The following is a 23,521-nucleotide window of genomic DNA, read 5'->3' on the forward strand; positions in this document are numbered from 1 at the left end:
AATCACACTTTACAATTATTTACAATGTTATTTACAATGCTAAAACAATGTAGAAGATTCATCAAAGCTAAAACATATCCAGGCTTCATTATTCGATTATACTAGACATAGGCCACTTGCAATCTTGTCCATACAACTGGTATTTGCTGCATGAAACAACTATAAATGTAGATATCACCAGCTGTGCTGAATGGTAACACGTAGACACATTATGACACCAACAAAACCGGATCAAATTAAGTTAAAAGCCAGGGTACTTCCAAAGAGAATCGTAGCTACATAAGTTATAAGGCGGTAGTGCTCCTCTGAGGTGTTAATATGAACATACAAAGTCAGAACCTTGTTCAATGCTATTATTTCTAGTACTAAAACACTTACTCTACAGAACAAAAAGTGTTTTCAAATGGAGTGAATGATGGATACATATTCCCAATATGTCCAACAATTCAAAATATCAAGCAATTCATATTCTTCAGATAAAAAAATGTGTCACACAGCCTGAAAACATTTGTGTATCTTACTAAACATTCTTTATATCTCAACAGTAAAAAATAATACTCAAACATAAATTAATACACCAAAATGCTTGCACCATCTCAGCTAAGGGAAAAATAGGCTCATTTAGATCAACTGTCCACATGTGTCAACTTAAGGACCTTAGTGCTGGGTCCAGGCAGATTATGGCAGTGAGTCTGACGATCTTTATGGTTTCTAACAGTCTTTATAAACTGGTCTCCACCACTGGGACATAAATGGCAGCTGCTGCTGCTGGAGCATGTTCCTCTGCTGCCCTCTGGGGGCCATGGCTTTGACATATATCCTGCAGCAAGGGGGTGTTGGCCTCTTTCCACTCCCTGAATCTGTCTGATGTCAGTTCAGGGTCCGCAAGCACCTGCTCAAGTGTCTGCAAGTCTGCTTCCTTAGACTGTCAATAGCAAGAAGAAGGAGGATGAGTACAAGAGAGAAAATAGTAGAGAATGTATAAGCAAGCATTGTATGCACACTCAGAAACCATGCATCTACATTCTTCAGTTACTAAATAATGCTACCAAGTGTGATGCATAGGGGTGTAACAATATATCGTGGAACAACATATTGCAATACAAAATTGTTACAATATGTATCGTAGAGGTATGGCAATATTTTTCCAATATGACGTCCGTTTGATCCTATTGGTTGAGCTAGGAAGCGACCTACTCTGCACCTGCGTCATGCTTGCATTCATTGCATTCACAGAAATTGCATTATCGGAGTTAACTAAATTGCATGTACAACAAAGAAAATGATTGAAAATGTTTAATGTTTTGGAAATAAATCTGAATTAAATTTCAGTTTAATTTAAAATGTTCAAAACATTGTGATACGTATTGTATTGTACACCCAGTATCGTGATACGTATTGAATCGTGAGCTGAGTGTATCGTTACACCCCTAGTGATCTATGTAGATAAAAGTTCCCATGCTGACAACCCTACCTTGAGAGTGCTGTTCAGTGTTCTGATGACGTGCAGTTTGTCGTTAATAGTCTGGTTCTTGCAACGCTTTATAAACGAGGCTCTGAAGTCCCTCTTGGTGGATGGTTTGCGTTCTCCAATTGGGGAGAGACTGGCCTGTTTGAGATGGATGTAGAGTCTCTCCATCTCATCTGAGTTGGTTTGACACTCTGGGAGAAGATATATACAGGGCAGTGTCATTATGGTCTACAAATGCAACCCCCCCCCCCCCCACACACACAAAATAAAAGTACAAGAATAAGATTAACACAAAAAGTATTAAAATTATTTTGGGTTTTCTTGATTCTAGTATTAAAACTGATTGTCTGTTTTGGTCCGTGCCCTAACCATAATTTGCAAGCAAACAAAACAGACATTTTTCTGGTCTTAAAAACAGAAACTGTGATATTACGCAAGCAGGAAGTGTGGTGTGCTTGTGCTTCTCCTTACTAGTCTGATAACAGTCAAATGCCTCAGGCACCCTTCACATGTAAGTAAGTCCAATTGTGGTTAGCGAATGGTATGTTCCCTCTGCAACATCCCCTACAAATTCAACACAGCAACAATGTATTCCTAAGTGTCCAGCAGTCTTACCTTCTCCTGAATTCAGTGCTGGCACCTGAGTCTGACCGTCAGGAATGGCAGTGTCTTCGCCGGCTGCATTTTCCAGAGGCTCCTCTTCTTCTTCCTCATGTGGAGGGCCATGTCTGTGGACCTCCACCGAACACACCAGCGTTTCCCCGGCAACAGGGGTGGCCTGCGAAACAAGGTCCAGCCATGACTGCCGGTGCTTGGCCAGCGAGGAGGCGGAGCTCTGCGATGTCATGGTGCTTACAGGTGAGGATAAGGAGCCATTGGCTTCACTGGGAAGGGGGGAGGAGTAAGGAGGAGGGAGAGTGCCCTGAGAGAAACACAAGTATTGTACGTCAGCATTAGCCAAGAACACCGTCTCTGAAACTAGATCTGAAATTGAATTTGGGAAGAATTAGTCATTAGTGATTGAGCAAAGTTAACTCTTGTGTCAACCGACCTGGCCAGACGAAACACCCACATCCATAGATTGTTGACTCATCTCCTCAGAGTAGGGTGGAGGGGGGGCTTCCGTTGTCTCAGCCTCCTCGTGATCACTGGCCTCGCTGTAACACTCTTGACACACAAACAAACGCATGCACAATCAGTCAATGAAACTGTCTAAATCAACAGAATGGCCCATAGCTAATAAAACCAGTGTTCTGACTGATGTCTACACAAAGCAGAGTCCTTACCAGCAGCAGTGTTGCTCTCTGTTGACTCATACTGAATTGATGCAAGTCCAAGCTTATTCAACCATCTGCAAAAAAAATAATCTATAATAATCCACTCTACTGTACTTCTTAGGCTTTGTTTACACAAAAAAACTCATTCATTGTTGATATGTGACTTACATATTCATGTCCTCGTTGCTCTCTGCAGCAAAGTAAAACATCATGACTTGTGGGTGACAGGCTTTGATGGCACTGGAAATAAAGGGGGGTTAAAATTAGACAGAATTGTATTAAGAGTTCCAAGATCAATGCTAAGATTACTGTGTAATATTAATTTACACTATGACTGTAAGAGAGGAGATAATTCCAACTTGGAAACATTTACATCTTCAAGTTTATTGTGTTGTGAGTGTTGTGTTTAACCATTTAACAGTGTTTTTCTGTAAGACAGGGAATAGGTGATATTTGACAGTGAAACTACTTCCTATAATTGTTTGAGGTACTACCACTGTTTCAGTTTGTGGTTGTAAAACTAGATATTTAAATCTCCTGTGATCTTATGTATTCTTGACTACAAACAAAATAGCAAATGACAGAAAAATAGGACAGATATGAGAGTTCAGTCATACTATTTCTTCTTGCACTCCATAGCTCTGTCTATCATGAAGTCTGTTAGGTTGATGTATCCTTCTGCTTTCTCTGCCTGAAAAATAAAGCACATTTCCAAAACCATTCATAAGACTGAAATATCTTTATTTACTTGAAATGTTAATGTTTATCCAAATGCCTTCAAATACATTTTCACACAAAACCCTGGCTATATTTGTGTATCTAAGACAGTAATCCGTAGGCATCCGTTTCAGTAACTCAGGAAGAAAACATTGACACATCTAGTTGCAGGAAATGACCACATGTCAGTCTGATTCCTTTCCAGCAGCGCTGAAGATAGCAGTGGAACTGACAACTGAAGCAATGAAGGCCTGTGACTGATCATGAGCCAGGCTAGCATTTAGCCTAGCAGAAGTACTCACCAGCTGGCTGGAGTACCAGTACAGAGAGGTCTTCTTCAGGACAAACCAGTACTTCTTCCATTTCAAGCCTAGGAAGCCTTTGCCCTCCTTCTTTCTGTAGAGCCAACCCTGGTGGTCGGGCTGGCCCAGCTCTTTGACCGAGATCCTTCTCCTGCTCATTGTCACATTGCCTGCACATATACATTTGATACATTTCAACATTATATGCACAAGATACAATATCAACTTTGTATCTTTTCAAACATCAGTTTTAATACAGTTTACTTTAGTTGGATAGACTCATCAGTTGAAATGGTCCTTAAAGCACATATACAGTTCAGTGCTGCACAACCCTGTTCCTGGAGAGCTACCATACCATGTAGGATGTTTTCATTCCAAACCTGATCCAGCACACGCTATTTTAATAATGTTCTAGTTTATCTAAAAGTTGCTCATCATGAGAAGAGGCTGCATGGGAACAAATACAACACCCAATGAAGTATATCGTAAATTAATGTAAATGAATCCACTTATGATAACTGTACATTGTAAATAACCCTGCTCACATCAGACCGCACAGCAGACACATCATCATTACTCATGTTGACAGTGCCTACACAGCTACTGACATGTATGACTATGCTACCAAACACAGCAAATGCAGAAGCTCTTCAAGCTAAGTTCCACCTACCTGTGTAAATTGATAACATTGAAATATAGCCAAAGTCTTCCAAGAAATGTGTCAATATTCACGCAATAAAACACAAGCACCAAATCAACCACAACCAGTACACCAGAAGCTTGCTTTCTCTTTCTGTTGACTAAATGCATCTTCAACAAATGGCTCCATGCACTCTCATTTCAATGTGACTTAATACACGCCCACATAAAGACAAATTACAGTCGAGTGCACAGCCACAGGCCCCCACAGACAGCACAGCAGCGGATAATAAGGACTAAGGTGACAACTTACCTCCTCTGGCTTTTCTTCTGGACTTCTGTCTCAGGGAAACCTTGAATAGTAGGAGGATAAAGCAGGTGGTCAGAGGGTTAGCAGTTAGCAGATGCCATCAGGATTGGCTTGTTTATGACACATTGGAGGAAGTACAGCCTGATAGTCCTTCTCTCTACTAACCTCAGCGCAGTTTTCAACAAAGTCTGACTGGAACATCCTGTTTCTCACCCCAAGTGTCAAATGCTTCTCTTTCAGCTCTCTCTGCCTCTATCTCTCTCGTTGACTGCATCCTCTTTTGCTTGTGTGCACCCCCTCCCTTTTCTCTTTCTCTCTCTGTCTCTCACAAAATATGTATGAGCACAGACACATGTATGTCCACATACTGATTGTGAGTCTACAAACAACCGTCACCTTAATTAGCCTGCTTCATTCAATTGGCAGTAACCAAACATCATAGCAGAAGCAGTCACCGGCTCAGCATGTTCCAGAACTAAAACAACTTATAAATCAAGAGCACAACAGACAGCAAAAGGAAAAATTCTGTCAAAAACCTTTTATTTTGTTCCTGCATTCAAATGTTACTTACGGGATTGTAGTCATCAGTAGCCATAGATGGAGCCAGAGATATGGGGAAGGAAGCCTGTTGAAAGAGAGCTATTTCAGCTTATTCCTTGAACTCACAGTATCTAAACAAATTCTGCACATTGTAGCATGTATATCTGTGTGGGGATTAACCTCTAAATTGGTGCTTTCAACACACTGACAGGATGTGATGTCATAAATAGAAAGGGAAATGTATCTGCCTGTGTATTTTTCCCCTTATGGGGCCTGCCACATGTAATCTACAAATGGAAACTTCCCTTGTCAAAAAACACAATTTGAAACATTGTTATTATCCTTCAGAGAATCTATTAAAAAAAACTACAAATGTGACAATGGAAATAATTGTGTAATCATTTCCCAGTGAAGGCTAATCGAAACTGTCACTGTTCCTCAACGATCAATTGAGTCAGCAAAAAGAGGAAATGTTCAATTGTCAATGACAATGTTCATGTTTCATCCACTCAATATGACATTCCTACCTGGAATCCACCCACAGGTCTAGTACTTTACATTTTCAATTCTTGATTTGAGCAGATATGTTCACCTTTACCCCTGGTCTTGACCAATAACATAAACCAGACGTTATCAAATCATTTCTGTTGTGCCCATACCTTTCTGGGGATTATAATATTATGACTCAAATCTGGTAGCTTCTAGAGAGTGAGTGGCTGACCTTCGAAATCCACTCATACATGGCCAGTAACATGGTCATGATGTGCTCTAGGGTGCCGCAGTCCTTCATGTAAGGGTATCAATAAAGGGAGAGTCAGTCCATACAATTACGATTCCTCATGGTTAAAAGTAAGACCCAAGGTAGCATAAGTGGACACCACACAAAAAGCCCAACTATAGTAAACTACTGTAATCTACACGATCGGGATGTGTCTCAAACAAACCAAAGTAAACAATTTCGCCCACTTCCGATCTCCTGATTTCAGTTATAACCACATACCTCTCACTGCTTTGCAGCCTAAACGCAACCACTGGCTTGAAGTATTATCTCGCCTCCACCCCTGTCTCTCATTATTCCTCAACACGTATATTGTTAACGGAAGCACTGGTGACTGGGGCCACATGGTGGTCGCTACTGTTTCAGCTACAGGGTTGCACGTGTAGGCCTAATGGAAACCCTCTGAATAAAGAACAAGATCAATTAGATTTAAGTGGAGTTCAGGAAACTATTTTTTATGTGAATGAAAACGCACCTAGATTGCCTTGAGGACAAGTGAGAGGTGAATAGGCTACTACTTCATAGATAGCACAGTCCATGCTTCAACATGGCAAGGCCAGACTGGCAATGAAGCAAATAAAAGCACTGTGATTTAAGTTAATGAACTTAAATGTCTGTAGATGGATTCTGAAAGTGATTAAGCCTAGCTCTAACTCCCAAATATTTAGCACTAGGCTCAAAATAAGTTCCCAAATTACATGTTTGTTCGATTTACATAGATTTGTTAACTAGGCCAGCTTTCCTTTGTTATGCGAGTAAACATACCTGCAACCAAATTCTGAAAACGCCGATTTTGACGGAAATGCATTGGCGAAGGTTAGCCAAAACTTTAGTAAACATGACGTTTGGCTGCAACACCATAAACAAGAACTTCCCTGGGGAGTGACTCAGGCAGTGGCATTGGAGCGACACCTCCTATCAGTTCCTGTTACGGAGCATGTATCATACTACAGTATGTAATCACAATTTCTCAAATAATAATGATAGACTTTTTTTGGTGGCAAATTGTACTGACCACAAGATGTCACTCTCGCACCGCCTAAAACCTACTTCAGCCAATCTGAACGTTCCACACGTCAAAATCTAATTAAGTTTGTGAGTTATTTCTCCCACCGTGCCAACTTCGACCAATCATCTGTGCAAACAATTTCAACAAAATGTCCATTACCAGGAAAATATTCCAATCTGCTAAACCCATTAATACAGTGGGATAGTTTACAAAATATATTGTTACGGAGGTGCTTCAGGATAGACGAAAGAAGACATTATGTTCACATCAGAGTCCTGTAGGCCCACTTATGGCTTTCTGAGAGGAAATTTGAGAAATCGGAGCTTGCAGCATGGCTATCAACACCCCTCCGCTTCTACTGTGGGGAGCTGTAGTTCTAGCCATAACACAGTCTGTGTGCATGAGTGCTCTGGGGCTGCAGGTTGTGTGTGTAAGCAGGGCAGCAGCTATCTACATTGTGAATCGGATGTGGCAGGCTCTCCCTGTGTTGGGACAGTTTGTGGTAACCAGGCACATTCCTGAATCCTGGAGCTGGGAAGGAAGGCTTCTCACCGGGCTTTTCATATCACATGAATCCCATAGCGATATACTTTCCTTGTCCTTCTTTCCTGATTTTCTCATTCTCTCCATTTCTGGTTTGTTTCCGTCTCCTATTCTTATCCCATTCCCTCTCTCTCATATGCATATCAAGTAAACCTATTGTCCACACCAAAAAACAATAAAACAGGGCATTGCCTTTTCACATGGATATATCGAAGGAATCAGAAGCTTCACACTCAATGCTGTTTCTGGTCTCATTCTTTCTAAAACAAAAGACTCTGTATGTCACATTACAAAAGATGTAACAGACTGTGTTTTAGGTACATGCAAAGACTGCCCTCAGGGGAAATGAGGTAATCTCACCACAGCTCATGTGGGAGCCCCGTAGTCTTCATGAGAATGTGGATTGGTCACACAATTGTAGGCTGAGTCTCCCATCACGTTCCATGCTGGGAATTGTCACGGCACTTAGCTAATATTCCCCCTGGGTCTTGCTCTGGAGCAAGGAGGCTCTCACTGGTAGACACAGAGAAGCTATTCTTTGTGTCCATCTCACACTAGGCAAGGGGGAGCGGGGAGCGGGGCCAGGGGGAGATGGTATCAGGTTCTCTGCTGCCCAGTGCTATGGGACTGCAGGGAGACTAGCATGGCCTCCTCTCCTCCATGCCCACTGTAGGAAGCCTGTTTGTGGTAATTACCTGTTCAGCAGTGACACAACCCCTGTTGAGGTCATCGTGGACAAGTTGAGATACAGTAACTCGAGAGCTGTGTTAATCATGTGCAACTGGCTGTAAGTACACACATGAATACCAACACAGACACACTCACAGACACATATAAAACCCAATGAATACACGCCGACACAAAACAAAAACAGAATGGTTTTACCCGGCATTCATCTTTCTGAAACCCACCATCCATCTGATCAGGTTTGGTACAGAGGGTTGGGGTCAAGGTTGTCTCGTTTGGCACAGTAATAAGTTCTTCATACCATCATCCAGTTTACCAGTGATTTGTTCCCTTGTCACTAGTGACTCTGTGGTCATTTATCTGACCTCGGTGGAGGTGCTATGACCGCCATGTGTGACTGAGGGGCGGACATTAATTCATGGCAAGCTGGGATATTGGGGTGGTGGGGGGGTAGGGATCTCATGTCTCACTGCATGCTGTTGGTTAGGGCCAGGTAATCCAATCCCCACGTCATGCCCAATAAGTACTGAATAGGTTTCCACGACTGCACATTCCAAAGAGGTTTAGAGAGACCAATATGTCTCTATTGACAATATACTTTAGATGATCTGCTTTATTGTACCTAATAACTGATATGATTGACTTTTAAAGAGTTGCAGAGGATGATGTGTGTGTGTCCATGTGTGAGAGACAAACAGATGTGTGTTTGAAAGAGATGGATAAGTGTGTGTAGTGTATAGGAAAAATAAATAAAGGGATTGTCATGGTTGACAGAGGTGTAGAGTTCAAGGCCACACACATTCCTTGCATAGCAATATAGATTCTTTCTTATTTCCTGTGTGTTTATGACCATGCACCAGTACCTGTAGTTAAAGGGAGGGACCCAACCACTAAAGTTATCCAGTCTTCCCTTGAGTATATAACCAGTTGTTTTTAAACAACAACAAATTTGTCCAATCAGATAATACAGAATGTGATGCGCAAATTTGTTTTCCCACAATATGTTGAGAGAGAAGCATAATGGTTGCCACAGAACCCAGAAAAAGTGTGACATCTTTACTGTTCCTTATGATCTCACAATCCTTCTGAGAGCCCCCACCGTATGAGGACAGGATCATGGAGAGTGGTTCTTACCGCTTGGGAGAAGGACCAGGAACGGATGTGTGGTTGGCTGTATCTGGAGAAAGAGACAAACCGATTAGATCCCAGACAAATGACACTTGCTCAAAAATAGACCAATGGCAGGGTCACCAAGGGGTCTACGTTGTAGTGTTAGTGTGATAATATTCACTGTCCACAGATAAAACACTTCACAAGTCACAACAAAGTTGCTTGTTACCCCCTTTATTGACCCCCTGCATTACAAAGGGAATAACCACTGAAGCTTTGAGCTGGCAAATGAGGTGAAGCAAAACTTCCCAGACACATATTTAGTGTAACTTACACACAGGCTCTCATTATATATTATCTATGTTTCATTTTAGTCCACTTTGTAATTTGGCTCAAACAAAACCAACGTTGTGGATACTTTTGGAGGACAGACATTCTTCATGTGCTCTGTCGAGACACTGATGATTGGGCAAACAGCCACAATGCTGTGGTGCTGAGCTTCACAGCAGAGCCTGCCTGACTCTAAATACATTAGATTTACGTCAGAAAACGTCTGGCCTCGCCTTGCAATTTCAGAGTACAAAGTCATCTGGAGTTTGTTTTTCCCGTTCTGACTGATTCCTTAAATTCTACATTCCTCGTCAATACATACGTGCAGTTCACTGAACCCTTAAATGTTGCTTTACGTTATCAGAGGAGATAGGATGGTTACATTTATGACAGGCATTCCTATGTCTACCCATGAATACTTTCTCATGAGGCACTTAATAACCTGTTAACATTATAAAAGACATTCAAATATGAGAAACAGCATCCCTAATTCTTGTCTGAACTTCTCTTTCCTCTAACTCCAGTTTGATTGAAAGTGGTTTCACCAAATAAGCCAGGGCGGAAGGCCGGCCTCGCCAAAGGCAAATTGTTGGAACAGGATTGCAGGAACATATTTGGCTGGAAAGTAGTGGGCCGCTCCAAAATTAGATATTGACATTAGCAACACAGACAGCTCAGTTCCGAACAACTCTCATAGGGCCTCATTAGCTTACCTAATATGTTTATGAGGGACACTTTTTCCCCCAACAATCTTACCTACCTTTAACCGTTTTTAGATTGATAAATAAAATGCGAAGAAGCTGAATTGATATGATACATCTAAATCTCCCTGTTTTGAATCAATGTTATTTGAAGTGCTTGCATTTAGGTTTTGTTTGTAGCAGTCAGAGGCTTTTGCCCGTACAGCAGATGTCATTCTTGTTCAAGAGTGTGACAAATAGGCAGAGATAGCGACAGAAGTGGAGGGGGGGTGTCTTAAAATAGATGGATGGGGGTGGCGTTTAGTCATCAATCAACGTGTTAATGAGGGGACTCACCCCCCCCCCCCCCCCCGGGTTGGTAAGAAAGCAAAGACCCCACCGGAAGGACGGGGGCGATCGCCGTTTCCTCTGACATCACCACCACAATGGCGAGGAGGGGGGTGGGTTGGTCCTATTTATAGAGATTTATGAGGGGGGAGGGAATCAGGATTTGAAGACCGACATGCTTTAATGTTCTTTCAACCAGTTTTGGTGAGAGTGATAAAAAGAAAAGGGTTTATGACAGGGTTAGTGACACTTAGATAGGACCCGATGCAAAAGTAACGTTGGGTTTGTTATTTCTGTTCATTCATTCAATTGAAGAATGCTATGCTTGTGGATGGCATGCTATTAGATGTCAGGTATATGGTTAGTATGATGCTTCCAAGTCGCCTGTCTGTTTGTTATCTTGCAGTTGACACCGTGACACGGAGGATCACTTCTGACGGCATACTTTCCCTGGTAATAAAGACCAGGCCAGCAGACCTCTGCCCAGAACTGTTTGAACAGCCAGATCCTTCAGTGTTCTTGAAACATCTCACTTAAACCCATAGATCAAACTTTTTGAGTGCCAACTGTGGGAGATGCATCTAACACATCCTTAATTACTTTCAAATACTTTCAGGTAATTGATCTGTGTAATTGACCCAGGTCTGCAGGCCACCCACCTTACTAACTAGCTTTAAAAGAGATTCCTGCCTCACAGCTGGCTTTAATAAGGTGTTAGAGCCACAGGCATGTCCTCTCAATTAGCACCATACCCACAACACCAATGTAGATCTGAGGGGGTTGGATAGGTATGGGGGACAGCTCCTCCATTAATTGTAAATATGATCTTCCTACAACCCATCTGATCCCTCAGATATGTCCAGAACTGACTGTTTGTTTACAACCTGTCAAGCCTCACACTCTCCAGACATTTCCCCTAACGATGCACTTGTGATCCTGGATCTTTTGCTGTAATTTCTGTGTATGCACCATTTGTACATCTGCTAAATGAAACTATGCAAGTGCAAATGTTGTATGACGTCATATAGCCGTATTTGGCCATACCCACCTGTTGATGATGTCACTGCTGGAGCGCCAGTTAGACACCTGAGATGGACACAGAGCGTGATGGGTTAACATATCCTCAATCCAGTATATCCTCTATCCTACACAGATGTCTACACTATATGGCTCAAATCATCCCATTTTAGTTTTTAATTATGTTTTAACACTAGCAATATGCATTGCATACCATAATGGGACTAGGTAACTATCATCTTTAGAGTGATCCGATGATGTTTAATATTTAGCAGATTTAGCTTCAAAAAACAGTATCTTCTCATTTAGACATCTGCGTGGCTAAATTGCCATTCCCCAAAGCTTTAGGAAAAAGTGAAAAGCTGTAAATATCACTCAACACATTCAGTCAAATGAAAGCAAATCATCATCAGCACAGAACGTCTTTCTTTACATATCAGCATGCAAGACCTGTGGCGTTATAGGGAACCGGCAAGCGTGGGGGAAGGGTAAAGCAGAGCACAGGTTGTGTTTAGTTCAGGACCGCAGTGAGTGAGCACATGCAGATAAGTACAGACCACAGGCAACCATAGCAGGGTAGGCTAGGGCAGGGTGGAGGAGAGGAAGGGAGGGAAGAGAGGGGAGATTAGAGAAGAGGCCCCAGTCAATTCATGCATGAACACAGAGAAAAAGATAGGATTGGAGGGATAAAGTGAGCCAGACTGATGAGTTGTTGACAGTTGTGGCTCTTCATTTTCATGTGGAAAAATCACTTTTGTCTTCTCAACATGTTTTGAACGTCTAATAGTCTTTCAAGAATCTTTTCCAACAAATATCTTTAAATCCCCCAAAAGAATTAAAAGACAGTATTATATGTCAAGCAAAAAGATATCGGCACTGCATAATTATCTAAACAATACAGTTGCTTTCAATGAAAGTTCAGTGAGAAGTCTAGTAAGGGTGACAGTAGATTTACCTGCAGACAGAGAGAAGGTAACCTGAGCTGAGCTATCCAGTTTCACCATACACTTCAAAAACTAAAGTCAAGTTCACTCTGAGAGGGCAAAGCATATTCACCAAGTGTCTGGTAATTCAAATTTAATACATTTGTACACCAATGTACTGCCTGTCTGGTTGAGATTCCTATAATTTGTACATCTATTAAATACCCCAACATATGTAAGCTTATTATATTAAAGTAAAAATAAAGACATTACAAACAAACACTGTATTCAACTGTACCTTTAATAAAATACTATTCAAATTACAAAAGGCATATAAGGTACAACTGTATTTCTATTGACATTTCTCTTGACATTTGTTTTTGTATAATACTGTCAGTCTAACTCTTGAGCTGTAACACCAGACAGATGCTAAATATAGCATCCTATGCTAACCATGTAGCTAACGGAGAAGCGACCTAGCCAGTAACTCTAAAGAGAGCTCTGACACATCTATGGTTCAAAGGGCTAATTAGTGTCAAACTGCTCTGTGTGCGTGTGTTCTGATCACAGAGCAGCCTGTCTGCAAGCTTGACAAACAAGGCAGTAGAAAGAAGCAGGGAAAGCAGAGTGCATAGATTTGCTGTGTACCCAAAGTATTGGGGACAAACCATGTCACCTCCCTTCTATACCTGGCAGTGCAGCATCAACCTGTCCCAGTGACAGTCCACAACAGTATAATGCATAGTTCAAGAGGCAACCTTTGGCAGTGTGTATTCAACTGACTAGTACAAAGGCCGTTACATAAGAAATCAACAGCTACAATCAAATAATGGTTGAACAAAAACACCTTAAGTTTTTTCCTCTTTGATGATAATCTATTTGAAGCAAATGTAGCACAGCACTTGAAACAGAGCAATATATATATATATATATATATATTAAAAGGAAAAAAAAAACACTGGCTAGTGAAAATCAAAAAACAAGGAGCAGAGAGAACCTCAACAGTGACATGAAGGTATAAAAAATTTACAAAATAAACCATACAAGGCCTTCCGGCCCTAAACCTGAATCATTCCTCCTGTCTGTTCATTAAATTATATTCCTTTTGGTAAAACTACCTCCAAAACACACATTACAAAAGCTTCCCTACAAACTGAAAAGTCCTCCCTCAGTTTCTGTGAAACATTACTGATTGACGGGGTATTTTGGAAGTGGGATTGACACCTTAGGGAGACTGAGGGCAAGGTTAAGAGTCAATGCAACATGGTGAGTTCTAATGAAGCAGGTTTGGTTGAGGAGGTGTGGTAGTTGTAACAACAGGTAGGTAGGTAGGTGGGGGGTGGGGGAGGGGAGGGGAGAGGTGCGAGAGAGAAGTGTGAGCCCACTGCAAAACAGCCAACAGTAAAAATAGGCACGGAGGAAGACACAAGACAGGATACAGGAAGCCCCAGGGCAGGAAGCGCATCATCAGTGAGTCAATAGCTTAAGCCGCGTGATCCAACTGACCAGTAGCGAGGGCTCGGCTGGCGGGCGTTTGGTAGCGGAGGCTACTGGGGTCTTTTTGCCAGGGGTGTCCTGGTAGGGGATGGTGGCGCTGTTGTGCAGGTCTGCGTTGGCCAGGTAGAGGCTGCCCCGGATGTGGTCCACCCCCCTGACCAGCTGTCGTTCCCCGGCTGGCCTGTAGGGGTGCGCTGCTGACGACACCTCCTCGGCGATGGTTGGGATTCGCTCGTTGCTCAGGTATCTGTACAGGAGGTCTTCACCTGCAGGGCAGACCACACACACACACACACTCACTCAGGGAGCTAGTCAACATTGGCCGCGTTTCCCAGATTCATCAAGAAGCTCATAAGAGCTTCTTAACGAATCTGGGAAACGTGGCCATTATCTGTACCAGAGTTACAATGTGCCTGGACAAGTGGGGAGCATTTGCACCATCTATCTGCACTACTTAATACTGTTCCTCACTTTAAACATGGCTTATTTCTCACTTTTATGTAATGTATTTATATTCTTACTTGACTTTCATATTCCACTTAGTTACATTTTGTATTTTATACTCATATCTTCAGCTGTTTGAAATGTTGCTACTTAGTTGATTGGAGTTTAAGCTGAAGACTTTGGCTTTGATTTGACTGAAAATCAAGGGATTGCAGGTTCTAATCCCCCTCTGCAAGTTTCTCTGAAAAGTGTCTGATTAAAAAAAAGACAAAAAAATGACTAAATGTCATAAATGACGACTACATCAATTATTGTTCCATTATACAGTAGATGTTAGACATCAAAGAAACCTCAAACATACAGGTAGCTTAAATGTTCATAACCTAGAATGACCTCCAGGATTCACTAAAGAATGTCTATAAAGCATAAGGGAAGACTACACATTGTCTCTATTGGTTAGGTTGACCATGGAGAGACAGAGGTCTGCATTGGCATCTGGGGCAATTAAAGAATTCTTCCACATCTCACTGCAGAGTAACTGGACCACAAGAAGAAACACATTGTTTGAGAACGGTGCATAGCTAGCTCTGCCTCTGAGCAGACCAAGGAGACCAACGTGTAAGACTAAAGCCTTTTTTTTTTTACAGTAGCTATGGACCAGGTAAGGAAAAGCAGTGACGTTATCAGATTTGACAGTCTCAAGGCAACACACAGAGCAGATCCTATGTTTTGGCAAATGTTTGTGGTTTCTTGCTAAATGTATGCATTGGATCATCTGATTGTATGCAATTACATTTCTGGTGGTTAAGTTGTAATACTGCAGTAAGGGGTGACCTACACGTGTGTGTGTGTGTGTGTGTGTGTGTTTGAGGTACCTTTCCGTCCTTGTGCGAAGGGCCTGGCATAGGGATCCCCCACTCCGAGGCAGGTGTCCACGGGCATAGAGAGAGGACGTTGCTTCCCTAAAAAGCAAGAGCAGGATGAACCAATGCACATCCTTCCCTGATGAGGAAAATGTTCCCCCTCCATTCTTTGACTAATGAGATGGTACTGACCACGAGATTGGTTGTGCTCCCTCATCCTGGGTTGTACCACGTTGGCCTCGATAGGGTAAACCACAGCCAGCTTGTCGTGGTCACTGACGGTGACGCGCCTGCGACCCTCCAGGTCCAGGAAGGAGTTGGGTGACTCTGAACCCTTTGGTTTCTTACTGATGCTGATGTATGAAGTGGTCCTCCCCTCTCTGGAAGGAGGAGACAGCCATTTATAACACAATATCACTTCAGTATGGGTGAAAAGAGAGAGAACAGAGGGAATAGTAAAAGACCATTGTTCCTGTATGTGCCAATCCACTCACTGTAACTGTAGGCAATTACCATCTTTAGTTATTAATGTTGAGCTAGTATCAACAAATGAATTTGAGTTTGAATCGGCTCTCCTCTCTTCCAAAGAGAGAGGAAGAAAAACAGAGGGGGAGAGAGAGAGAAGCAGAGCAGAGTGGAGCGGAGCGAGGAGGCAGATAAAAGGCAGGCAGTTGCATAACGTCTGCGGCGTGAGTGAGAGGAGGACGGTGGAACAGAATGTGCTGTGGGGAGGTGTGTGTGTGTGTGCACGGGCATATGATTTGTGTGTGTGTGTGTGTGTGTGGGGGGGGGGGGGGGGGGGGTTAACATCTAAGGGGCAGGCGAGCCATTAGAGGGACTGCTGAAACACACTCATTATCCCCCAGAACCTCAAAGACAGGGCCCAGTAATGTGGTTGTGCACCCCTGAGCAGCTCACTGTAACTGCTGGTTCTAGCTGCCCTCTCACCTGGTCAGCTACACAACTACTCACACGTACTTCACAAATACCACGGTCTCGGGTACGCCCTCAGGCTGCTTTGATATTACAATCAAACTTTGACCGAAACAGGCCGTCAAGGATGCTGTATGTTAGCATGAATGCTATTTTGGATCATTGAAAGTGTTGGGTACTCTGTTCCTATGGCTACAACTACTCACCGTGGGGTGTAGGGCACTGAGGGAGGAGGGGGGATGTACAGGTCCAAGATGGCGGGCTTCTCCTTCTTGGTTGAACCGTTAGCCGAGCTGGCGGGAGACTGTGCTTTGGTCAGGGACGAGGTATTCTGGGAAAGACAAGACGAGTTTGTTTCTAACATGCCTTTCAGTGTCTACATCTGGTTATACTACTTGCTTCAAAATGTATTTACGATTCTAAACATACAACAGACTTGTTGGAAAGGATACATGAGGCTCCCTACATATGGAAAGTCCTCTATAATAACCTCATACCTATGGGATTTTGATTTTATGATCTCATAAAATCCCGAATGATCAATCCTCCTTCCTTCCCTTTTGCTACAGTTCCTATTTACCACAGAATTCCATTCAAAGTTCCTGAATCCTAGATAAACTAAAAGATCTGGGATCAAAGTAAAGAGACAAGAAAACCTTGCAATTCTACATATTCAAACTCCCCAGTAACTGAAGAAACCATGAAGAGCGGTCTACAAATCTTTCCTGTATGAATCACCTGTGTGTGATCATCTTTGTTAACCAACCTGGAGCCCATCTTATCAAAACCTGAGATGGAACACTTTGATTCCTGACACCTTGTTCAAACAAGGACTGGCTCTCTCCTTTATGATGAGAGATGCTTTGTTCTGCGGCGAAACCCACTCTGATCTGCTATCGTCTCATCTGGCCTTCCCAGGGTAAAAACAGCCTCTGGAGGCATGACGAGGCGATGCCAGAGCCCATAGTTGAGACAGTTAGGGTTACAGCAGCTTCATTGTTCCTCCATTGAATCCCAGTCACCCAGCTAGGCCTCAGGTGCAAGTCAGTGGATAAGAACTATGCCAGGGCTAATTTGTCCACACTGGAGTGAGAGCTGAACATGATCACACATTACATAACTTTATTAACATAGGATTTTGCCTGGCCCCTTTGGAGACTTGATTTTATTCTCCTGTTATACAACCCAGACAAATATTTATACTTTTCAAAAAAGCAGGTGCAACCAAATTGTTGGGGAACTATTGTCGGAGATGAAAACCTTGCGGGCAAGGCCAAATCAACACAACCTGGCCCTCTGGGGATCCCCAGCCAGACAATTAGATGGTGATCTGCATATCTCATGAAATCACTTCTGTATCAGACACTCAAATCCTCTCCTTCCCAGTCAAGCAGATTCCATCTCTGTAGACTCATCCAGCACTGTCTCGTGACTGCCACCACACACACACCATGACACCCTGGATGGAGTGACATCATTAGTTGTTTATTCTTCCTAGTTTGTAGAGAACAAGTTTACTTTGTCTTCCCCAGGCAGAACACACAGGGTGGTTCTCCAGCCAACACTTGTCTGTGCTTGTTGTGAACTCAGAGCCAACTCCCTCTGAAAGGTTTGTTTGACAGTTGGTGCAGTTATATGAACGTGATGAACAATAACTCTGAGTTAGGACGGCTGATAATGAGATGATGGAGGTTCGAGGTGTGTGTGTGTGTGTGTGTGTGTGTGAGGGTTTACCTGTGCTACGGGGGGCTTCCAGCGCATGTTTTTGAGCGGGGCCGGGGTGAAGCCTGTGGTGCCTGTGGGTCTCTTCTTCAGGAGCAGCACCACACCTTTAGGGTCCTCCCTCAGTTTACACACCAGGTTCTTCAGCTGCCAGCCCACCTGGGAACCACACAGGAACACGACTGTTCGTCCAAGTGGGACAACCAGGAAGTGCGATTTGAAGCAGTCACTTGAAGGGTAGTGCTCACCACTGTTTGCTGATTGACCTGGATCACCTCGTCGCCGGCGTGGATTTTCCGCGTCATATCAGCTGGAGACTGGGAAAGAGACATGGAGAAGACAGAGGCAATTAACTACCACTGAACTACATTAAGGCATCATATTTAGAGAGTGTGCATGCTTACGCAATTGAAACTTTTTCTGTTGGATGTGTCTTCACGAGTTTAGTGGCAAAACGTTCCTATTAAGCCAACTATTCAAACCATACACAATATATATCTAGACAGATTCTTACAAACACAACACCCTCTCTAAGAATGGGTGGTTGAATTGGGCGTGCAAAGTATCAAACTAAATAATGAGTCACGATTTCATGATGAATCCAAGAGCACGGTCCACGACTAACGAGTGGAGGCGTGAGAATCCTCAAACTGTGGCAACAATTGTGCCGTTGGCCATTAGTCACCGTGTTTGAGTGGGAGGTTCAACGGTGTGGCAGAAGTCTACTGGGATTCTCCAGATACACTTCTGAGCTGTACATTTGGAGTCTAGATATATGATGATGAATGCCTGATTTAATGCTCTACAATTACTCTGAGCATGAGAGGCTAGGATCAGAACTACCATTAATGATTTGTGAGGATGCCAACATGGTCCGAACTGAAAAGAACTTGACTGAAATTCCACCATGTTGCTTCTAGGTGCCAATCAGGGTTGACTTCACTAATGGATAATTTCAGTCTTAAATTGTAAAAAAAACAACAACAAAAAAAACAGCAAACTTACATGTTCAGTTGTACCAGTGATGACGTGTAGACCGTCATATGTAGACTTGATGTACATACCCTAAAGGAATTTGATTTAACATTTAAAAAGAAAACCTTAAACTCTCAATTCACAAGCCAGATAATTTTAAGACAAACTTAACCAAAAGGCTTTGAACTTGTGATGTTAGAAAGTTGTAACATCGGATTTAAGGGCAAAAACTCCCAGCATTCCTCACCAGTCCCTCCCCAGGTTTAATGTTAGAGAGCTGGACTTCATCCAGACATGTTGATTGGCTCATCAGAGGGTCAGAGGTTGTCCTCACAGTCTGGTCACAGATGCTGTTCAAGACCTTGGACTGCAACGAGAAAAAAAAAAGAAGAAAGAAAGAAAGCCGTCAGCGATAAAAACTGACCGAACCACAAACGTGAAAACACAGTCTCACAACCCTCTGCCCACTTTTGACAACAGGGTGTGATTCCACAATAGCAAATGTCCAATCAGACCATGAATCTAGCCCTCATCTTCCAAAGAAAGTGTTGTGTGGCAGTGTTCTGTGTGACAGAGGAGGGGTCACTTAAGTGTTCTACCCCATCTGTGGTCACTCACACTGAGGTGATTATTCCCATGTTCCAGGGGTAGGACCAGCATGGGTATGAAGGGTCAGGGAGTCATTAGAGTGTCATTAGCTAGCTCTTTAGCTTTGGAACCCCTGACCCATAGACACACGCACACACACACACCATTAAGGACAACCTAAACAATTTGTCATAATTAATGGGGCCTTTTTGGTGACGTTTTGATGAAGAAAAGGCCTTTTCTTCTCGAATAAAAGTAACAAGCGGTGCACTTGAATATCGCTCGCCACCCTGTACTGATGCTTCCACGCAGACATTGAACAACCTTGCATTAGTGCAAATTCAATGTTCTATTCAATTTGAGCATATTAGGCGTGACTCACACTTAAGGCCAACATTAAAAACCAAGAGGGGGGAGTAAGGGGGAGAGATAGAACAGAGACAAAGAGAAAGAGACATTCATAGAGAGAGAGAGAGAGAGAGAGAGAGAGACAGAAAGAAACAGCCAGACAGAAAGACACACATACAAAGGAGAGGCCCCTGCTAATCAGTCAGTCACTGGCCACAGTGGACAGAGTGCACCGGGTACAAACTGAGCCAGACAGGAAGTGCAGTGTCACTACTAGAAGTCTGGAAAGTGTCAGCAACAGGAAACACTGATGGATAGTGAGGGGGATAAGGCAGGAGGGGCTCAACTAAAAGTCTGGGGGATCCTTCTGAGTGCCTTCACTTCAAACCCAGAGTCGGTGCTGAAAGCATGTCACCTAATCTCCATGTAAAAGATGGTCGATTGACCCTAAACGTCCACAGTGACCTTCTCTTGAAGTCTCTGGGAACTCATACTGTAAGGAGAAAAGAGATATACTCACAACTTCTAGAATCTTCTCCTCCATGTCGTAAACGGTACAGTCCTGGGACAAAGAGGACAGCATTGTTAGATACTGTACATGCACATTCTGAACAGTAAACATCAACAGTCTGAAAGGGGCTCTTCTTCAGCTTAGGAAAGTAATCAAACTAAGTATAGGGGGCCGGTAAATATGTAAGCAGATATGTAATCAAATACGTAAATCTGAAATCCGTATACAGCAGAGGAGGGAGATGGAAGGCCACCACAAATAAACATATTTTAGAGTGAGATGACATCTCTGTCTGTCATGTTTATAAACTAAGTGGAGAGTGTAATTGCAGTACAGCTTAGCGTGGAGTTTACAGTAAACCATAGAGAAGTTTATAGAAAGGCGCCTTGCATCTAGACTTACAGTACTCACATTTAGGACAAGCACACAGAGACCTAAACACAGAATTCTTGCTTCCTCAAAGCAATGTCTTTGAGAGACTTGAAAAGATGCCAGTAAATACACATAAGTGACCTATGTGAAGGCCGTCTAATGGTATGCAAGTGGAAAGTCGCAACAGTTACTGTAGTCGAGGGACAGACACAAAAGCAGAAGAACCAGGAGGGGACAGCCATCACTGCTTTGTCAGGAGAGAGAACTGCCACTGCCCCTCCCTCCACATCTCTCTGAGTCCACCCAGACCACAGCTGAGCTAACAGGCCTGTCTGACAGCTGGGAGGACGGCTGTGCATCTGTGTGTTGTGTGTGATAGTGGAGGTGGGTTTGGTGTGGAGTTGACACCTGGTTATAATCAGCCGGTTCGGGCTCCTGTTGTTGTGAGGTCCTCCTGACTGGCCTCTTACTCTGGGTCTGGCCACAAAGCTGCGTTCTTTTGCCACAGGTGAAATGTCTCGTTCTGTGACAAAGACTGCTTCGAGAGGGTATCTGACTAAAAACACCTTTAGTCATTGCTACAATGGTGCACTGTTAAGGTGAACGAAGAAGATTCTAATTTGTAGCCCCCGTGGAAAATGTGTTGCGCATAGACATATCTACAAAGCTGGTTCAGTTGCTCTTGACAAATAATTTGTGCACATCATGTATGGGCCCGGCCAAGCATTTCCATATTCCCCTAGCTTGCACATTCCCGGGGTGGGCTGGGGGGGTGGGATCTATGTGCAAGTTAACTTGCCTGGTTAGCTTTTTGTTTTGTTTGAACCAACCAGATTTGCTAATCTGTCTTGTGAAGCCACAGAAGCTAGCTTCACTACGAGCAGCGTGCTACTCATACTTAAACTACCAAATCCGACAGGCCAAAACATACACTGAGGCCCATCTAATACGAGGGAAAGACCAGCAGTGGTCTCAGTTTACATTTTTGGGGACCAGAACACATTGTTTTCCCCTTAGTTACTTTCCAAAAACGGCCAAGGACGTGTGGCGGTTTTGGAAGGAATCTGGCAAGAACGTCTTAAACACACCAGTACATTTTTGACAAATAGCATGTCTGTGTTTGGATGACTGCATTGCTGCTCACGCCAAAAAGAGATATGCTATAAAAGACACTTTGTAAAAGTGAATACATTACAAAAACATGGACTAAACCAAAAAACAAAAAAGGAGCATCTCTAGGCAGCAGGTTCCAAGTTCCAACTCCAAACCTCAGCTCCAGACTTCGTCACATGCAATGACTTGTTCTTCTCACATGCAGCCCATCCTCACATAATCAGACTATAATGTCTTTCAGAGATAATCCCTTCACGATCTGTCGGAGCCATCCAAATTAATCCCACAACTCCATCAGCGGCAGACCCCAGGCCATCCTAACAGAAGCCAGATACTGAAGGAAAAACAACTAAGACCAGCGTGAGAGAGTTTCCAGCGTGTAGACTGATCCCTCATGACACAGCCTTGCATGCGTCCACACTGGGCAGGGATCAGATGACTCCCTGGTCGGCCTGCGCTCTCCTTTGATCTGACACCAAAGAGGATTTGTCTCGCCGTGCGATGAAGTGGAAAAACGTGGCGCTGGCACAACATCCTGACGCTCAGCTGTTGAGGCAGCAGCCACCAGCCAGGGACAACCATCAGGAGCTCACAGGCACATCTCAAAAGCACATGTGAGGACCCTAGCCTATGACGGAGTCACATCACAGATACTTCCAAAAGAAACGTTACGTCTTCCATCTTCGGATATCTTCATCCAATCACACCAAGCGTGAGCTGCGTCTGGTTTGACCGCCGTTACTCTTCATACCCACTGTGACCCCTCACCTCCTGGGTCGGCCGTAAAGGCAGCCTGTCCACTGTTTTATTGCTGTGTTCTATTGTGTTCATTCAGCCGGGGAACATAAATTGTCCAGGGCTGAAAAGGCACCGTTCCTGGCTGAAGTTCATGAACAGGCCGCCCAACCTCCCCCACAGTAAAACTAATCAGTGTGTCACTCCCTGCAGATCAGCCCTGCCATCCATCAGTGTGTTGCAGGATGTGGAATGGGACATAGGAGGCTGTTCCAGCGGGCTGCTGGGCGTGCTAGCTTCCTAGTCCAGACCCTGACAACTTGATTTCACGTATGATGTCGCATTCAAAAGCCTTCACTCTGGGTGACCGTCCGGACCAGAGTGAGAAGCGTATTCTCTAGTACAAGACAAGCCAGGACTAAAGGGTGTTGTGTTTGCGTCCCAGGTCTAGGTGGGTCTTGATGGAGGGGGTGGATAACAAAACCCAACTCTCAACCCCACCACCCCATACCTAAATTCAAACGCCAGCGTGGGAACTGTATCGCCCCCACCTCCCCTGGACACCAAGGGCAAGACCCCCTCACAGTAAATCACACAGGCGCTGAAATCACAGACATCGGCAAAGCAATCGGCACTCTGGGAAAATAATTTATTTGACGCAATAGTCCTTTCAAAAATGTCACTTGCAGTTACATACGTGATTTTCAGTACGGGTCTGTCGGGCGGGGGGCAAAGGAGG

The 23,521-nt window shown here is 43.5% G+C and overlaps 2 protein-coding genes across 8 annotated transcripts in view; both read right to left on the reverse strand.

Annotated features, from left to right (window-relative positions):
- Positions 1-477: 477 nt before the first annotated feature.
- On the reverse strand, positions 478-11,822 carry LOC146299809 (interactor protein for cytohesin exchange factors 1-like). 7 transcript variants are annotated; one of them, XM_084676351.1, is made up of 12 exons: positions 11,790-11,822; positions 9,408-9,450; positions 5,288-5,341; positions 4,720-4,759; positions 3,768-3,937; positions 3,366-3,439; positions 2,917-2,988; positions 2,758-2,822; positions 2,523-2,638; positions 2,087-2,393; positions 1,475-1,662; positions 478-925 (listed from the first exon to the last, which is right to left on the reverse strand). In XM_084676351.1, the coding sequence occupies exons 3-12, from the start codon at positions 5,309-5,311 to the stop codon at positions 722-724; spliced, it is 1,260 nt and encodes a 419-aa protein (XP_084532477.1). In that variant the 5' UTR covers positions 5,312-5,341; positions 9,408-9,450; positions 11,790-11,822; the 3' UTR covers positions 478-721. The 7 variants fall into 7 exon arrangements, with proteins under 7 accessions (XP_084532477.1, XP_084532460.1, XP_084532453.1 ...); XM_084676334.1 differs by lacking the exons at positions 9,408-9,450; positions 11,790-11,822 and adding an exon at positions 6,800-7,000 and having other exon boundaries at positions 2,087-2,249; positions 2,328-2,393; XM_084676327.1 differs by lacking the exons at positions 9,408-9,450; positions 11,790-11,822 and adding an exon at positions 6,800-6,993.
- A 1,142-nt stretch (positions 11,823-12,964) lies between these two features.
- The window catches only part of LOC146299810 (connector enhancer of kinase suppressor of ras 3-like), a 32,385-nt gene continuing 21,828 nt past the window's right edge, over positions 12,965-23,521 (reverse strand). Inside the window, exons 5-13 of the mRNA XM_084676313.1 lie at positions 20,572-20,613; positions 19,363-19,482; positions 19,146-19,205; positions 18,389-18,457; positions 18,153-18,299; positions 16,625-16,749; positions 15,678-15,865; positions 15,498-15,584; positions 12,965-14,444 (exon numbers count right to left, since the gene is read on the reverse strand). Of these exons, the coding sequence (XP_084532439.1) occupies positions 14,149-14,444; positions 15,498-15,584; positions 15,678-15,865; positions 16,625-16,749; positions 18,153-18,299; positions 18,389-18,457; positions 19,146-19,205; positions 19,363-19,482; positions 20,572-20,613 (1,134 nt within the window). The 3' untranslated portion in view covers positions 12,965-14,148. The remainder of the gene's footprint in view (positions 14,445-15,497; positions 15,585-15,677; positions 15,866-16,624; positions 16,750-18,152; positions 18,300-18,388; positions 18,458-19,145; positions 19,206-19,362; positions 19,483-20,571; positions 20,614-23,521) is intronic.

The sequence above is a fragment of the Hypomesus nipponensis genome, chromosome 3 (genome assembly GCF_054491055.1).
Source record: "Hypomesus nipponensis isolate SF chromosome 3, ASM5449105v1, whole genome shotgun sequence".
In the NCBI taxonomy this organism is placed as follows: Eukaryota; Metazoa; Chordata; class Actinopteri; order Osmeriformes; family Osmeridae; genus Hypomesus; species Hypomesus nipponensis.